Genomic DNA, 18,956 nt, shown 5'->3' with positions numbered 1-18,956 from the left:
GTTATATATATTAACTCTACTAATTTAGAATCAAAATTAAAAGTTGACAATAAGATTTGGATAGCATGTAGTACACTGTAATAAATCTTGAGGATGCTCAACTGTTTACTGGACTAAACTGAAACTTCTATGAATGATTTTTTAAATGATTTTTTTTTAAGTTATGGTCAGAAATTACCAGGAAAAAGCTATTTTAGTTTATTCACACAGAGTAAGAGAGATAAAAACAAAATAACCATAACCATAACAAACATAACCATTCATGTAACCATAAATTACATATATTAACACACATTTAAGAAATGTTCAAAGTAGTTATGGACACTGGGTAGGGTATGTGCTATGGTGAGTGCTGTGAAGTGTGTAAACCTGGAGATTCACAGACCTGTACCCCTGGGGAAAAAAAAATATATGTTTATAAAAAATAAAATTAAAAAAAAAAAGATAATTACAACAATAAATACAGTTTAACTATTAAAAAAAAAGAAATGTTCAAAGTAAATAGCATAGAAAGTGGGACTATTCACTAAGAAGAGCTGCATGACAAGTAGCATTATTCCTCTGCTTCTTCCCAAACATTTAAGTAATATCTAAGAAACAGCCCATGCTGTACATTCTACTTCAGACGACTGACAAAGCACAATGAAAACTGTCAAATACTGCAGTAAGAAATCTGTCAGCTCAGAATTTCTCAAACCTACTCGACTACAAAACAAGTTTTTACATAATATAGCTACATATGGACTGCAATACAATATTCCCCAGATAATCATTTTGGGAAATCCTTCTCTGCTTACTTAGGTAGTGTCAGCCAACAGTTCTCTCAGGCAAACTTTCTGAGGTAAGCAAACAGGTGTTTTGGTTTTTTTTTTTCAAGATTTTTTATTTTATTTATTTGAGAGAGAATGAGTGAGAGAGAGCATAAGAGAGAAGGTCAGAGGGAGAAGCAGACTCCCCAATGAGCTGGGAGCCCAATGTGGGACTCGATCCTGGAAGTCTGGGATCATGACCTGAGCCAAAGGCAGTCGCTTAACCAACTGAGCCACTCAGGCACCCGCAAATAGGTTTTAACTAAGCACTTTTCGAAAACTAAGAATTTCAGTTTCAACCCTCCTTCTCTCTCCTGCCATTCTTCCCACACTTCACAAGAAGCAAATGTATCCTTCTGACCCCAAAACCAATCTTCTCTGACATCATTTCTTTTCTTTTTTTTTTTTAAAGATTCTATTTATTTATTTACTTATAGGACAGAGAGAAAGTGAGTGAGAGAGGGAACACAAGCGGGGGGAGTGGGAGAGGGTGAAGCAGGCTTCCCACCAAACAGGGAGCCCGACGTGGGGCTCGACCCCAAAATCCTGGGATCATGACCCAAGCCAAAGGCAAACACCCAATGACTGAGCCACGCAGGCGCCCCTAGAAACTTTCAAAAGTCATAAAGTTTAAATGAAAAATAAGTAAAAATCTCTTAGTTGAGAAATATATTTCCTAATTCTTCAGACTGTGTCATTCACTTTGATGGGAATCACCTAGAGTTGGTAAATGTAAATTCTGAAATAGCATCTGTGACTTATTTTAGATGCTTCAGGAAAGGAACACATCTCCCATTCATATCATGAGCCTCCATAAACTCGCCAATAAACTACCAATATAACAGAATTAACTTAGAAGATATAGTAGTTCCCCACTTTATAGGCAGGGATACGTTCCAAGAACCCCAGTGGACACTGAACTGCACAAAGTACAAAACTCTACATGTACTATGTTTTATTTGTAAACATATATATGATAAAGTTTAATTTACAAATTAGGCACAGTAAGAGATTAATAGCAATATCTAATAATAAAATAGAATAATTATAATAATATACCATAAAGAAGTATAAAAGTTATTTATGTCAGGGCACCTGGGTGGCTCAGTGGGTTAAAGCATCTGCCTTCGGCTCAGGTCATGATCCCAGTGTCCTGGGATCGAGTCCCGCATCAGGCTCTCTGCTCAGCAGGGAGCCTGCTTCTCTGTCTCTCTGTGCCTGCCTCTCTGCCTACTTGTGATCTCTGTCTGTCAAATAAATAAATAAAAATCTTAAAAAAAAAAGTTACGTCAATGTGTTTTCTCTCCCAAAATATCTTACTATACTGTACTCACTCTTCTTGTGATGATGTGAGATAAAATGCCTACATGATGAGATGGAGTGGGGTAGATGACACAGGCATCGTGTCCTAGCATTATGCTACTACGGACCTTCTGACGATACCATGCCAGAAGGAAAGTTATCTGCTCAGGGCAACAGTTGACCAAAGGTAACTGAAAAACTGTGGAAAGCGAAACTGCAAGTAAGGTAGACTACTATACATATTTTACTACAAATGAATGAACTACTTATAAATCCTAAAAGGAGGGAATTAACAATTTTTAATCAGAAGATCTTTTTTTCTTTCCATACCTACCTTTTAATACTACATAAGGACAAAAGCCCCAACCCTAAATGAGATATCACAAGAAAAAGCCAACAACAATACATGGTGACTTTCTAGATACTGGGAAGTGAGATAAATAGGACTATCGTATCTAAAGGAAGTGAAAAATCAACTAAGCATAGATGAAAAAGACAAAAGAAGAAAAGGGATAAAGATATAGACCAAAGATAGATATTATAATTACAAAAATACCTACTGAGATCATTGGACCCAGAGAAAAGAGCAAAGCTACAGCATACAAAGGAAAGGTTATGGTTAGAATCAAAAACTTTAAGAACAGCATAAAGGAACACTTAGTTCAAACACTTCACTTTACAGAGGAAAAAGTGAGGCCCAGAGAGTTTAAATGACTTGACAAGACCAAAGAGTGAATTAGTAGAAGAATTCAAGCTCTAACCAGGTCTTCAAGTAACCTGTCACCAGTTTCTTTCCCAGACTAAGAAAATGCAATTGTAGCCCTTATCCGTTTTTGCAAAAAGACAACAAAATGGGAAAAGCATTATCTTAATCAGACTAATTTTTTTAATGAGTCTTTTCTTTATTGTTCTAGAGCTAATTATACATTTATAAATTATTCATATTTTCCTACTTTAAAATTCTTTTCATTGTCAAAAACTACTTCAAAATACCACAAGGTTTGACCCCAGATCAGTCTAGTGTTGTCTGGGGGCTTTAAAAAAAATTTCATGACAATTTAGAATTAGAGAGCACTTGCTATTGTATATATACTCAATTCAAGTTTTGACAACTGTACTATACAAAGCTGTGTCTCTTCCCCCAGAGATTTAACAAGTTATGTATGTTCTCAGTTCCTGAGATAGGACATTAAAGAACAGCCACAATTTAATAACAGTCACTTTTTTAAAAAATACTGGCTACTTCCCAGGTACTATGCTTTACATATTTTTATCGTAATCAGTTGCCAAAACTCTAATTAACAGATGTTAACATACCTCTTTTATGTATTGGGAAAAGTATTCAGCCTATAATAAATGACAAGAATTTGAATTCTGATATGGAAAAACTATTCTGAGATGTACTATTAGCCTTGCCTATTATAAAACCACATTAAAATTTGAAGCACACGTTTTCACCTTAATATTTCATAAGACAATGAGTAAGGCAGCACTTACTTGATGCCTTAATGTCTATGATTTTATACTTTAAAATTTATTCTCTTTCCCCATTTTATTTTGGGAATAAAGAACCTTAATTTCAATATTACTTTTATTTAACAACAGAATAAATTATGCAAATAAACTAACACATTCTAAAGAGCTTAATGTCTATACCTTGACATCTGTGACAAAAATTTAGTAAAACTGTCATTTTAACTTGTTTGGCTCAAATACATACCATTTAAAATTTAAGTATGGGACTCTACGTATACTAATTCAGGATCTTTAAAGTTTAACATTTGAGTTTTCTGTGTATATCAGTGAAAATGTAGAGTCTGCATTAACTAAGAAATTTAGAATTAAGTAATATTTAGCTCTTCCTATGACTATATAAACGTTAAGGATTTAAACAATAGATTATCTGACATTTTTAACATACCTGTCACAGAATCTGATCTGGAATGCTCTTCACTGTCTGAATCCTCCAGTAAATCATCACTTAAAGACAAAGTAAAAAATAATTTGAATTTCAAAAAAAGGTATACATATTATGAGACAAAGAACAAAGTTGCAACAACCAATGCTCTGCATCCCAAATATAAGTATCATACAAAACTATTAAAACTCACTTAAATGACATGTAAGTAGTCTGAGATCATAACTGATTAACAATGCTGGTACTGGATTACCTTAAAATCATGAAATAAGTGTCTGAAACAGAATGTGGAAACCTCTAAGAATCTGTAATAAAATTTGTAGGGATTTGAAAACTCTTAAGGTATGACTGGGAACAGTCGGTTAAATAAACAGATAAGAGTGAGGCAGCTAATAAAATCAAGTACAAGCTTCAGGTAGTAAAGTTTTAATAATTATTGTATTACTGAATTCTGGAAAGTTGTCCTAAAACCAAATAAAAGAGCTATATAAGTGTGTGTTTATGTTCACGTACTCTCACACTCACACACACACACACACGCACGCATTTCATTTTTATTTTGTGTTTGGTTTCTTTGTTTTGGAAGGGGTGATAACAACTCCCTAACAAGCAGGGAAACTAATATAACTCAGTAGTTAGGGTTTAAGAAGAGAGGAGGTCCCTCATTTACTCTCTACTCAGATAGTTAAGACATTGCCAGCCTCCCTCTTTGCATCCATCTTTATCCTTACTCTCATCTGTTAGCAAACAAGAAAATAATTTAATAAAAGATCGCTCTAGTACAGTATGAGACTGTCTGTATTCTAACAAACAGCACTTCTATGGCAGTTCTAAAATTCTGATGATCTCAAATAAAAAAAATTAAAAGAAGCATTTTGAAGGAAAGAAAATATTAACTCTCCCTCTTTGAAACAATATATTTCACTTACAACTGAAATAACCAGGCACTACAGTAATTTTAAATGAAATACGAGTTAGTAATCTCTGTTTAAAAAAAAAACTTTGGGGGTGCCTGGGTGGCTCAGTGGGTTAAAGCCTCTGCCTTCGGCTCAGGCCATGGTCTCAGGGTGCTGGGATCGAGCCCCGCATCGGGCTCTCTGCTCAGCGGGGAGCCTGCTTCCCCCTCTTTCTGCCTGCCTCTCTGCCTACTTGTGACCTCTCTCTGTCAAATAAGTAACTAAAATCTTAAAAAAAAAAAGTTTGAAATAAGGGGCAGGGATAGGGACAGGGCTCAGTTAGACATTTCTGACAAATTTCTACGTTTTAAATTTTTCAAGTGGAAATAACTGTCCATAAAACAATTCTGTGCTATAATTTAAATAACAAAAAAATGTGCAAAAGTTCAAGATCAGCTGTTAATTAGCCTTAAGCTATTTAAATACTAATTGGCTGATTTCAGAGAATAAAGAAAAATAAATAAATTGGAAAAATAAACCTCAGAGGAAATATTAATCACTGGGAACTAACCAAAATAAAGAACTCCAAACCAAGACACAATAGCTTTCAAGTATGGAAGGGTTTTCACATTAAAAAAAAAACAACCAAGTATTATACAGCTATCAGGAAAAAAGGTGAAATAAAATAGTTTTATGTTTTATTTTATTTTTTATTTATTTTATTTTTATTTATTTATTTAAGTAGGCATCACACACACCCAATGTAGAACCCAACACAGGGCTTGAACTCAATGATCCTGAGATCAAAACCTGAGCTGAGATCAAGAGTTGGATACTTAAGTGACTGAGCCACAACAGGTGCCCCAAGTAGTTGTATATTTTAAGAAGGTATTCAAGGTGTCTTGATAGGAAATTACAAATAATGTTACAAAGCCTTGCCAGATAATCATCTTTAACTGGCAAAAAAACAAAACAAAACAAAAAAAGCTCTTTCTAAAGTTTTTCAAAATACAATCTTTTCTTTAAAATATTATGTGACAGAAAAATTCTCATACCATTACATAATAAAATCATATGAGTAAAATGGTTGAACTGTACACTGAGGGTAAATTTTATGATCTGTATACCTTAATAAAATGAATATGGGTTAAAAAATAAATACATAATAAAAATTTTATATATATAAATGTTAACATAACTGGATGATGTGACTATGGGTTCTCTGTTTCGTCAAGTTACTTCTCCAGATTGTCTAATTTTTCTATATTAAGCACGCATTAGGTTTATAACAGACACTGGATTCACTAAAGCCTTTTACATGTGCAAAACCTTTTGCAGAGCAACAAACATGCAAAATAAATAAGACATATGACTAAGTTTTAAACAGTTAGTTATGATTATCTATTTTTGAAAACTGAAGATACTAGTATCACATGGATACCTTAGCTTTGATATATCAATACTATATACACAACTTCAAAGTTAAATGCAGGAAATTTCTACCAATTTAAAAAATATAACATACAAAATGAGACAAAAATATTAATTCATTTAATTTAAACATGTTCCCAAATAAATCATCTTCCTTCCCAAATATTCTTCCCTGAATAAATTCAGAACAAAGACAAATGTTGCCTTTCCAGTAGAAATGGTCAAAAACAATCCAAAAGCAAACTATACTGCTAATTAAGCTTCTTGGCTAAGTTTTAACTTGTTCAATTAACATATTATTCTTTGAGCTAATAAAACTCACACAGTGTATTTTAAAATAAATACACTGTATATTGTGCCACAAAATCAGTATTAGTCTGGTTCTGTATATTCAATACCAATGCAACGGAAATCCTGCTTCCTTTGGGGGAAGGGAAAGCCAGAGAAGGAGACTCAGTTTGGAGAGGAAGTTCCACCTCTACAGCTTCCTCCTACCACCCCAACCTAAGAGTACTCTTTCTGTATGAATCACTTCACTTTCTCAGAAGAAAAGGGTCCTTCTACCCTAGAAAGACTACCTCTTAGAAGCACACAGAGATCTATATCTCAACTCCAGCACATTACCCCAACATAGTACCTGTCCACCCGAGATACTGGGTGTTTATTGAAAATGTACATTTTACCCAAGTGTGTGTGTGTGTGTGTGTGCGCGCGCGCGCACGTATGTGTGTAATCTTAAAAAGTACGTCTTCATTCAATTTTTAATCCCCAAATTACAAAACTCCAAGACAAACGTTTTAATTAAAAACAGTGTTCAGGGGCCCTGGATGGTGCCATCTGTGAAACACCAACTCTTGGTTTCAGCTCAGGTTGTGATCTCAGGGTGGGCTCCGCACTCAGCACACAGTCCACTTCCGATTCTCTCTACCTCTCCCTCTCCCATTTGTGCTCTCTCTCTAAAATAAGTAAGTAAATCTTCAAAAAAAATAAATTAGTGTTCAGAAGCACATACCAATTTCATTATCTTCTATTAATTTTCCACTAACTTCTAAGAAAATCACAGAGCTCAAGCACACTTTCTAGTCCTATTGACAAATGTGGTCAAAACTCAGAAACAGGCCACCTGCTTTTCCATCAAGCTGGGATTTATTCATAGGATTTATAATAACTGAGAACAGCCATGAAGCTTTAATTCAGTCTGTTTCAGAGCTCAGCCACATTTACCTACCCATAATTTATATTTACCTACCCATAATTTATACATATCATTACCAAGAAAGACTAGACAGAGGTAACCTTCCCAACTAATACACTGTGAATTTTCCATTAATTCCATTAATGAAACAATTTGCACTAATAAAGTTTTACATTAGTTCTTAATGAAAGTACATGTCACCAAACAGACTGTGAAGTAAAATACTGTTAAATCACTGACTGTGGTCTAACGTCTATCACACATCATTAACATAAGAAGTCCCTGCAAGTGAAATGACAGATCGCCTCAGCATCAGGACATCTGATCACAGTTATAGGCTCCATTTCACACTGCTACCTTCAGAATCTTAAAAGGGAGTAGCTTCTACTGCTTAAGACAAGTTGAGTGGTTTTTGGAACCCTTCAGTCTGTCTGCTTGAGAATACTGCATATGTTGCTCCTATAATCCTAGCCCAGTTTAGGGATAACTGTAGTGTCTTGGGAGATGAGTGGGTAAATAAAATAATACTTTGACTCTCCAGCCACCACATAGATCAAATACAGCTACAGAAATCAAGACTGTCAGAAAAGCTGAATGGAAGAGAATCCAACACACAACAATTTTACCAAAATGTGTCTGTACAGCAATAATTATCATGCCTCAACTCATGGCTGACTACTGATAAGTTGCTTTAAATAATAAGGTCATCTTGCCTAGCCACAGGTTATTTCACTATTCATTAGCACTTCTACAATTTGAGGTGCTAATGAAAACAAGTAGAAACCAAAATGATTTGGTTCAACTGCCCTAGGAAAAGATTTGGAAGGTAAAATAACAAGTTTAATCCAAGGATTTGGTTTCATTGTTTAGACTTTATTCTTCAGTGCAGCATCTGGCATAGACTGAGACAGAAAATAAAGTACATTTTACAGACAATGGCATTTTTGAATGAAAATTTTTGTCTAGAATCACACAGCTCTTCCAGATTTTATAACTAAATGTTTGTTCTCTACTCTCTTGAACTAATAATTTTTTCTGTCCCTTTAATTAGAATTAAGAGAATATAAAATTCAGGAAAACACTAACTTTTATAAATGCCACTAAAAAAAGTCACATACCTATCTCCTTCCAATTTTGGTATGTCTGAGCAGCTAGAGGAGTCTTCCAACCACGCCAAAGTTGGTCTCCTTGATTCGACTGCCGAGCTTGGTTCTCCCGACAGAATAAGCTGTTGTACAATTGCTGGGTCATATGCATTAATTTCAAACTTCAAGTGCACCTAAATGAATGACAAGCCTAAGTTTAAGACTGATTTTTTCCTCAATGACTAATCTGTTACTTCATAATTGAAACATACCTTCATAAGTTTGGAAACATCCCATATGCAGATCTTTCCTCGTTTTGTTGCAGCAGCTAGAAAATGAGGGCAGCTCCCCGAGCCAAAGCAAGCTATTCTGTCAGTTCCATCCGTACAGGGAAACTGTGCAGGACTTGTTGCGAGAGTGACGGACAACGGCACATTCTGTGTGTGTTCACCTTTCACAAACGGGCAGTTTGGAGAGTGTCTCTCGTGTTCAGACCTTTACATAGATGAAGGAAGGAAAAGTTTAGTGAACAATAAAGCTGTCAAGTCTGTGGCTCAAAACAGAACTCCAGATCATCTTTTCTTTAAAAAAAAAAACAACTGCAGTATGCTTTATTAAAAAGACTCAAATGCCACATTATTCAATCTTATCAAGATCACTCTAACATATCCAACCACTTACTACAGCAGCAGATTTTATTCCCTTTAATGGATTACACATAAAATCAGTCTCTGACGAAACAGAAATGCTATAGTATAATTTATACTATATTCACATATTGATTAAATTGTGTAAAGTCTGGTATTTCCTCACACATTTCAGTTTAAAGTTCTCCATAAAGGTACAGCATGTAACAAAAGGTAACATTATTCTACTATATACCTGAAATTTGTGAAGAGGATGTATCCTAAATTAGATCAACACAGGTACACACACAAAATGGTAACTGTGTAGAGGTGATGATATATTCATTAGCTTGATTGTGGCAGCCTTTTATATATACACCAAAACATCAAGCTGTACATCTTAAATATATACAATTTTTAAATGTCAAAGATACCTCTATACAGCTATTTTAAAAATCACATATAATTTATGCCTATCTATATTTATCAGCAGCCACAACTGTAAATGACATATAGTAGAAACTCAATAAATGTCACATCACAAAGAACTTTTTAGCAAAGATCTAAAAGCAAAAAGATCTACACAGTATGGATAAAATGACCTATACTAAGAACAAGAAATACATCTTATACATCCACTATAGGATCAGACCAGATAAATAATTTCAAAGCAAAATATCTTTCCAAAGAAACACAGAAAGATAATATTCATGGACTGTACATTATTTCTTTCACATAAATGCTTAATGAGCAAAAAGAAATGTTAAATTTGTTTACCTAGAAAATCCTAACATGTTTAATAGAAATACAACACTAGGAATTCTCAAGACTAGTATAACAACTCTAAAAATCTCAAATATTGAAAGCAGGATCAACTTTAACACTTAAAAATTACGTCTCCAACTTTGTGACTTCTTTCTGGTTATTCTTTTTTTTTACGCTCACTAGGTGCAATTACAAGGCATTATCTGAAATCTCAGGATGCTGCTACCAAAAAAAGAATTTCCATGGCAAAGAAGGGACAACTATACTTACAAAATATGCCATTCCTTAGGGCGTGTATGTTTCTTTTTACAAGGCACCTACAACTTACCTATATCCAAATGTAAGCTCTGGACAATCTTACAATATGCAAATGTCTTAAATAATTGTTTTTACAGGACATCCCCAAGCACATATTTTGACTGGATTCCCTCCCAACTAAATCCTAGGGTATCTTCTTCTTTCCACCCTTTTTTCTTCCCTGAGTTTTAATTTTTTAATTAAAATATTATTTATACGAGTGACACATAACTATATAAAGCTAAATACACTCAATTATAATATCCAGTTCCAGTAATCTCTTTTCCCACCTCCAATAACCACTTTTATGAATTTAAGTGGTATACTTCTAAAATATTTTTGTAAGTTTTCATATACATGTACATAAAGATTTTTTCATTTTAAATAAAAGTACTACTGTATGAATCATCCTATAACAAACTTCCTGACACAATAACATAACTCAAAGTTATTGACGGTGAATAATAGCAAACTATTGATTTTTTTTCATTGTTGGATAATAGATTATATGAGCATGCCACATTTTATTTGACTATTCCATCCTGACAAATATTTAAGATGATTCCAGTTTTTCACTGCAGTTAACCATCCACTTTATGCTTCTTTGCATATAAGAGGAATTAATTCTCTCAGGTAAATAAGTAGAAGAGGAATAGCCAGATAATAGGACATGCTCATTTTATTTTTTAAAAACTTCAATCTCCCTCCAACTAGCTCTATCAACTCCTGCCATCAAAATATGAGTCCCATTGTCTACTTGCAAGTCCTCCTTCCCCCGCCCTGCACAGATTCACAAGGTACCTAGGCTCAGCTTCCCAACTCTCTTCAATCCTATTCCCTCCTATCCATTTAGAACGATGTTCTCAGCCCTCAGAGAGGCTACCAATTGCTTAAATTTGAGGAATCCTGAATCCTGGGGCAAGAAGAGATAGAATCTTTGACTCCCTGACCATGTCAAAAAAAGACAGGTTTTGGGGCACCTGGATGGCTCAGTGGGTTAAAGCCTCTGACTTTGGGTCAGGTCATGGTCCCAGGGTCCTGGGATCGAGCCCCACATCGGGCTCTCTGCTCAGCGGGGAGCCTGCTTCCCCATCTCTCTCTGCCTGCCTCTCTGCCTACTTGTGATCTCTGTCAAATAAATAAACAAAATCTTTGAAAAGAAAAAAACAGGTTTGACAGTGCAAGCTGAATATCTGAGTCAATTTACTCCCCCCAAAATATTTATGAATAAAGTTACATTCTATAATGTCCTGGTAAAACTCTTCAGGGATGGGTGAAATAACTGAGGGTCAGTCCAAGAAACTAAAAAATACATGTTAAAATGGTTTCTATATATATAAATAGTTTCTAGGGGAAAAGACTGAGTTCCAAACAGAACCTTAACCTACACTGAAAACTGCACATGTTCAACTCTCGTCCACAGATAGATGCAACTTCCATTTTTCATACAGTACACTCTACTGCAAGCTGGAATCCGTATGTAACACTCGGACAGGCTTTAGCTAGTTCACTCCATACATATCAGCTGATTAACATTCAGAAACCTCAAACTAATTTTACTACAAATCCTGGCTCCAATCACTAATCAGCCATATGCCCTTTGGCAAATTTTATTTTCCTTATTTAGAATGGGATAATAATTTCTATCCCTCCTATAAAATGAAGATAGTAATACCTAAAATATGAGAATTAAACAAGTAAAAAATATATAAAGTGCTTAGGATGACACCTGGTACGTAGCTTTATATAAATATTTGCTCTTATTATTACTATTTCTATTTCTATTAATAAAGCCTCAGCTATTTTTTTAAAAATTGGGTTTCAATACATGATCTCTAATGTTAACCAAGTTCTAAACGTTCACCTATTAGAATTCAAAAATCACCACCAACTCCCTAAAATTACTTCAAAGTTAAAAACGTAACTCATAAGGCCCTGCTCCGTGGATTCCCCACTGACAGGCTGCTGGCAACTGACCAAGATCACACTGCTGAAGTTAACCATGCTGTATCAACTTACTTATCATAACCTTCTGGTTCACGGCCTAATTCTATTCATTGGCACTTCTCCCATGTGGATTTTAGGAAGTCAAAGACCTTGGCTACTATACACCAAGTGATATGACAGAGCAAAGACAGTGTTATCTCATTCTCTTATAACAAAGGCAAAAATACAGATGGAAGAAGGCAAGAATATCATTCTATCTAGATGAAAAACAGAAAATTCAGAAGCTTACTTATAGGATGAATTTAGCCTATTATGTCCAGAAAAAGTAACACTCACCAAGGTTCATCAGTAGGTTCCCAGCAAACAAGACACACACTGCAAGTAAAGCACATGGCTCTGTCATCTCCAGATGAAGCAGGCTGCAAATTCATGATGAAGACAGTTATGGTTAATAGTAAAATACCCTTTTAATAAAAACTCTTCTAAAAACGTTCATAATCTTGGGTAAAAAAGCACACTGAGGAAAAGACAATTAGCCTATACACTGATTCCAAAAATACAGTGAATGCCCAAATGTTTTAAAAATTTACTGCTTTACTTGAAAAAGTGTGTTTTATCAAAAAATGAGCACTAAAACATGGAGGCACACACATACTCGATCTCTAATCTTAGCATCTTCTAAATGTGTTACTGAAATGGTTGAAATAGAATCTAATGTATTTTATTATGAAAACTGAATCTCATACAACTGCACATGAAAGGCCAAATAAAAAGGAAAAGCAAAATAGTAAACCTAATTCATGTAGTATTCTTTAGTTACACAGGACAAAATGTCATATATATAAAATAATACATCAAAATCTGAACTAAAATACAGTTCTAATGACAAACATTACTATTTTTGAGGACTCACTCTACTTAGCACCTACTATTCATATAGATGTAAATTCATTTACATTTTTTTAAATTAAGAATAATCAATGCCTAACACAGGCAGAAGATTCTAGAAAATCTATGACTTGATCTCTTTGCAAGGATGGAATACAATGAATAATAATTCAACAGAAAAAATACCAATGCATCACTTCACAGAGACTGTTTTAGGAAAGGACACCAAACAGCAATGAAGACAAATTATCAGGAAAAATGGTCCATATTCAAACTTTAAGTTACAAAAATAATTTCAGTAATTCTAGGATTAGCCAGCCTCCAAATTAATATATCTTTATTTTCTTTTTTAAAGATTTTATTTATTTATTTCACAAAGATCAAGAGTAAGCAGAGAGGCAGGCAGAGAGAGAGGGGGAAGCAGGCTCTCTGCTGAGGAGAGAGCCCAACACAGGGCTCGATCCCAGGGCCCTGAGATCATGACCTGAGCTGAAGGCAGAGGCTTAACCCACTGAGCCACCCAGGCGCCCCCAAACTAATATATATTTAAATGCAAATCTGACAGACCATGAACAAAATAGTCAAATATATATGAATTTCTGATTTAATTTACTTAAGATAGTCCAAACACTTCAAGATAACTAAGGAATAATCACTCTTCAGATTCTTTACAATAGTTACTTCAATGCATTTCAAAGTTTAGCTGAATTCTAAAATTAAGTAAGCACGCGTTAAACTGACATGTAAGTATTAAATTGTTTAGATTCTTGAGCAGTGGTAAGCCATTCTACCCCACCCAGTTTAAGCCTCCTTTAATACATAATCCCCATCTGAAGTCATTTTTCTTAACTTCCCTCTACTTTAGCTCAGTGAACCTCTCTCTTAATGTCCCACTTTCATCTTTTTGTCACACGAATCCCTATATTGTACACTCTCCTCTTTTCCTACATAAATCTCTTTTCCTTGACTAATCATTCCCCTTTCTGTGCAATTTCTTAATCGGTTCTTCAACATATATATTCAGACTGCACTCTACCATGTGCAATGCTGATACTACAGTTATGCAGAAGTATGTGGGTAATCTATATCCCGACCAAAATTAGAGTTTCAGGAGTAACTGCAGTGTTACTTTTGTTGCATTATCCTCAGGATCTACTACTCTGTTATGAACGCAGAAATCAAGAAATGAAAATAAACACACATCCAATGAGAACACTTTCCAAAAAGCAAATCTGAAGAATACTGCCTGGCTTCTGAAAGAAAACAGTTATGAAGCATTAACTCAGTTGTTAGTTACCTGTAACAAATTTTCTCTTTTTGCAAAGGTACAAGAATAAAACAAAACTCACACAAATGCATACACACAAGCACACAGTGAGATGGCATAAAGCAAGTTTTTTGAGAAAATATTAAATGTTAATGATTTTACTGAAGACTACAAAAGCATACTGAAAAAAAATTTTTGAGTCTTTTTTACCTGATGATAAAATCCAGCTTGAGCCATGGGATCTGGCTGTGCCCATCGATAGCCTACATGAGGCCATGAGGTAAACGTCTCCCGTCTGTTGGCTTCACTATACATCAGTGATCTACAAGTAAACATATTTTATGTAATTGAAGTTAGGTATCAAATTATAATGGCACTCCTACTTAACAATGAAGACAAATTTTACTGGATTATCAACAAAATCTGGGAATGGTCTAATGACTAAGTTCAAATGTATATTTTAAACTAAAAACCGATCGCTTTTAGGAATTTCCCTTAAACACTACAGGGAAAAAGAAACCTATTGATGGCTACAACTGATAATTTCCAGGCATAGATTAAATTAATGAATGTTGCATAATTACCAAGCAGAGACCACAAAATCTGGAGACATAAAGACAGAGTCATATGCTTTTATCATGTGCCAAGTCTGCATAAATGGATAAAACCACAACCAAAGGAAGAGTGGTTTTATCTCAATCATGTTGAGAAAGTATTTTCCAGTTTAATTTTAATTTTTTTTTAGTTTTTTAAGTAGAAAGCAGTTTTCTTTCTGTTCTTTCTCCAGAGAAATCCTTTTCCAGCAAAGCTGTACTCTCCAGGGAATTACCAAAAAAGAAAATCTTCATATATGTTCTCATATTAAAATACATTACTTCATTGAGAGTAAACGTATAACCTAAAGTATTTTTTAAATGAGTGGCTTTTAAAAAAAAATTTTTTTAACTTACTTTAAGTAAGCTCTATGCCCAACATTGGGCTTGAATTCATGACACCAAGATCAAGAGTCACATGCTCTACGAACCGAGCCAGCCAGGCACCCAACTTAGAGCATTAGTTCAAAGAATGATACCAAATTTAGAAAAAGTCCAAATGCTTTCAAGAAAGAAAGGACTGTAAGCAGAGGTTACTCTTCCAAACACGAAAGTGCAAATGATAACAGGAAAGGAGAAAAGGAAAACAAAGTGGTAAAGGTCATCACAGTGAAACCAGAAAAATACTTTTCTCTAAAATCTTCCCAAAATTAGCACATAATTTCCTGTACTATTGCTAGTGAGCTTAGGTTTAACTCATAGTTGTGTTCTAGTTTGAAAAAAAAAAAACAAAGTTGTTGGGTTAGAAAAGCCTTATCATTTACAGGATATAGATGTCTTCAGGATTTGTGTCAGACAGAAAACCACCCACTTGTATTACCAAACAAAAGAGCAATAGCATCTAACAGACCCTAACTCAAACCTCCAACAGACCTAAGTTCATGAATGTCCTCCTAAGTTCCTAGATTCATTCTTAATGAAACAAATACCACAGACTACATCAAAATTAGTATTTTGAGACATTTAAACACCTCCAGAAACACAATATCCTATCCAGTGAATGCATTTCCTAAAATAAGACATTCATCACAGCTTGCAAAGATTTCTTTAGAAACCCAGCTACTATTTGCAAAGAAAATAGCTCTGAAGGGCTGTTTTATAATCTCAAGACAGGCACAGCTCTAGGAAAAGAAATACTTATTCCAGGTACATTTCCCCCCTCTCCAGACATCTTATAAGGAATATTTTAATGATAACCATACCCCATATCACCTGGTAGCTATTCAGATTAAAAATGATAGTCTCTATATTTACCCAAAAGTCAGACAATGCAGTATTACTACACAATATAAAAACCCTTCTCAAATGTTAATACAACCAATAGAAGTTATTTACATAATAACAGAATCACTAGACAACAACAAATAGGCAACTAGTCAAGCAAAAGTCTCAGCGAACCAAGAGCTAAGCTATTAAGTATCGCAAACTAATATAAGAGCCACACTTAAAAGAAGTTAATATATTCAGCAGGGGTTTTGCTAATATCAGCATGAAAAAAAGCATAAGAAGTTATAATTTACATCCACTGAAAATGTGAAATGCTACGTGGGAAGGCAAATGTGAACTTATCAGAACTGCTAAATTTAATATTTCCTTATAGCATTTCTAAACTTAATACTTTTGGTAAGAATCTAATGTTATGGGGCGCTTGGGTGGCTCAGATGGTTAAGCATCTGCCTTAGGCTCAGGTTATGATCTCCAGATCCTGGGATTGAGCCGGGGAGCTCCCGGCTTAGCAGGGAGTCTGCCCCTCTGCCTCTCCCCGCTCTCTCTCAAAATGAACAAATAAAATCTTCAAAAAAAAAAAAAAAAAGAATCTAATGTTATTTCAAAGACAAATCATTTACGTTTTTAAATGAACATATTACTGGCTTTTTAATTATATACAAAGCAAGACCTCAATGAATCTCTACTGAAGAAAATAATGGTTGAGGTATGATTTCTGTAATACACTGTTTAAATCTTTTTTTTTTTTTTTTTAAGATTTTATTTATTTGACAGAGATCACAAGTAGGCAGAGAGGCAGGCAGAGAGAGAGGAAGGGAAGCAGGCTTCCCGCTGAGCAGAGAGCCGGACGTGGGACTCGATCCCAGGACCCTGAGATCATGACCTGAGCTGAAGGCAGCGGCTCAACCCACTGAGCCACCCAGGCGCCCCTGTAATACACTGTTTAAATCCAGGGCAAGCAGCATAAAAATCTTAATTCAAAATTGCCCTAACTGATTTAACTCTCTTTTTTTAAGTAGGAAATAATATATGGCTCTTATACACAGGTTCTGGCACAGCTTTTCAATTTATGAAAATTCACCTCAAAGGTCACAAAATTTCATCAAGGCAAAATAATTCTTATCTATTAAATAATTACATTTTTAACGAGACTCAAATATTTACTAAGTACAGAGCTGGAATTTTCAAAACAGTTTTATGACCCCTTTAAATACCTTCCAAGCACCAAGAGAAATTGTTTAACAGAATTCAAGTACTAATTCACTTCAGTATTTTGTATGAGAATCTGAACATGGTTTTCCAAAATACTTTGATGAAATACATTTTGAATCATAATTAAATTTTTGTTATTCTTGGTTAATCCAAAATCCTAATCAATTCAATTTCACTGTAACATCTCTTTATAAGCAAGTTTATACCTGTCCACAGAACGGCCTGGCCCCACTCCAAGTTCTGGACGAGCACTAGGTAAGAGGTAAGACAATCTGTCCATCACTGAGGATGCCACAGGTAAGGCAGCAACATTTTGATTTATTTTCTTGAGTTCATTCACAATGGCACTGGCAATGGACTTCAACACATGATGAGGAAGATGAAATGTAACTGTGGCCCACTGAAATAAATTGGGAGTGTAAGCAAAGGAAATTGTACTCAACAGTTTAAACCAAAACTGTAACTTATACATTATAAAATAAAGAACTATTCAGCAGTCTCGAGTTACTCCATTAATTCATCATTTAAAGCAGGAGCTTGCAATTAGTAAAAAAATGAAACTTCAATTAGAAAAAGACAGCTTAGAACCTGATAGTAACACATCTTCTTACACAAGCATCAACAATTTAGGATAACAAAACTCACCCATTATTTTTTATATTCCTCCAGCACATTTACAATGTTAAGCACAAACCAGGCATTCAAACCTCTCTGTTTATAAGAATGTACTTGTACAGTGTAGTGCTACTGTACACATGCATAGGCAGATGAGGATTTACTTCAGTTTAGCAGATGCTTATGTATTTATTGTGGTCACTATACACAGAGTAACGAAAAGCACAGATCTTGTAGTCACACAGACTTGGATTCCAAGATCATCTTCACCATCAACTATGTGACCCAGGTCAAATTAATTTCAGTCTCCAGCTTCTGCAATATGAGGAAAAATGGGGTGCCTGGGTGGCTCAGTTGGTTAAGTAACAGACTTCAGCTCAGGTCATGATCCTGGAGACCCAGGATGGAGTCCCACATCATCTCCTCATAGGGCTCACTACTCAGTGGGGAGTCTCCTTCTCCCTCTGACCCTCCCCCACTGTCATGCTTTCTCTCCCACTCAAATAAATAAATAAGATCTTTTTAAAAAAAGAGAGAGAGAGAGGAAAAATAAATACCTACTCACACAATTTTTTTTAAAGATTTTATTTATTTATTTGACAGAGATCACAAGTAGGCAGAGAGGCAGGCAGAGAGAGAGAGAAAAGGCAGCAGGCTCCCTGCTGAGCAGAGAGCCCGGTATGGGGCTCGATCCCAGGACCCTGAGACCATGACCCGAGTCAAAGGCAGAGGCTTAACCCACTGAGCCACCCAGGCGCCCCCCTACTCACACAATGTTCTTATGAAAATTCAAGTGAGAACTGGTACAATGTTTAATACAGTAAGCATTCAACAAATATTAATTACAATTACTTAACATTAAAATTATTTTAAAAGGAAGCAA

At 35.0% G+C, this 18,956-nt stretch overlaps 1 protein-coding gene across 9 annotated transcripts in view; it reads right to left on the bottom strand.

Annotated features, from left to right (window-relative positions):
* BIRC6 (baculoviral IAP repeat containing 6) overlaps positions 1-18,956 on the bottom strand; it is a 218,531-nt gene that overhangs the window by 162,807 nt on the left and 36,768 nt on the right. For all 9 annotated transcript variants that reach the window (XR_004385497.1, XM_032881852.1, XM_032881858.1 and 6 more), the window contains exons 4-9: positions 17,665-17,858; positions 14,637-14,748; positions 12,608-12,690; positions 8,909-9,131; positions 8,670-8,830; positions 4,033-4,091 (exon numbers count right to left, since the gene is read on the bottom strand). Coding sequence is in view for 8 of the 9 variants with exons in the window: in XM_032881852.1 (XP_032737743.1) it covers positions 4,033-4,091; positions 8,670-8,830; positions 8,909-9,131; positions 12,608-12,690; positions 14,637-14,748; positions 17,665-17,858 (832 nt within the window). In the remaining variant the exon portion in view is untranslated. The remainder of the gene's footprint in view (positions 1-4,032; positions 4,092-8,669; positions 8,831-8,908; positions 9,132-12,607; positions 12,691-14,636; positions 14,749-17,664; positions 17,859-18,956) is intronic.

This window comes from Lontra canadensis, unplaced genomic scaffold (assembly GCF_010015895.1).
Source record: "Lontra canadensis isolate GAN:19392208 unplaced genomic scaffold, GSC_riverotter_1.0 scaffold78, whole genome shotgun sequence".
Classification (NCBI taxonomy): Eukaryota; Metazoa; Chordata; class Mammalia; order Carnivora; family Mustelidae; genus Lontra; species Lontra canadensis.
The sequence above is the reverse complement of the archived record's forward strand: the minus strand, read 5'-3'. Positions and strand labels throughout refer to the sequence as shown.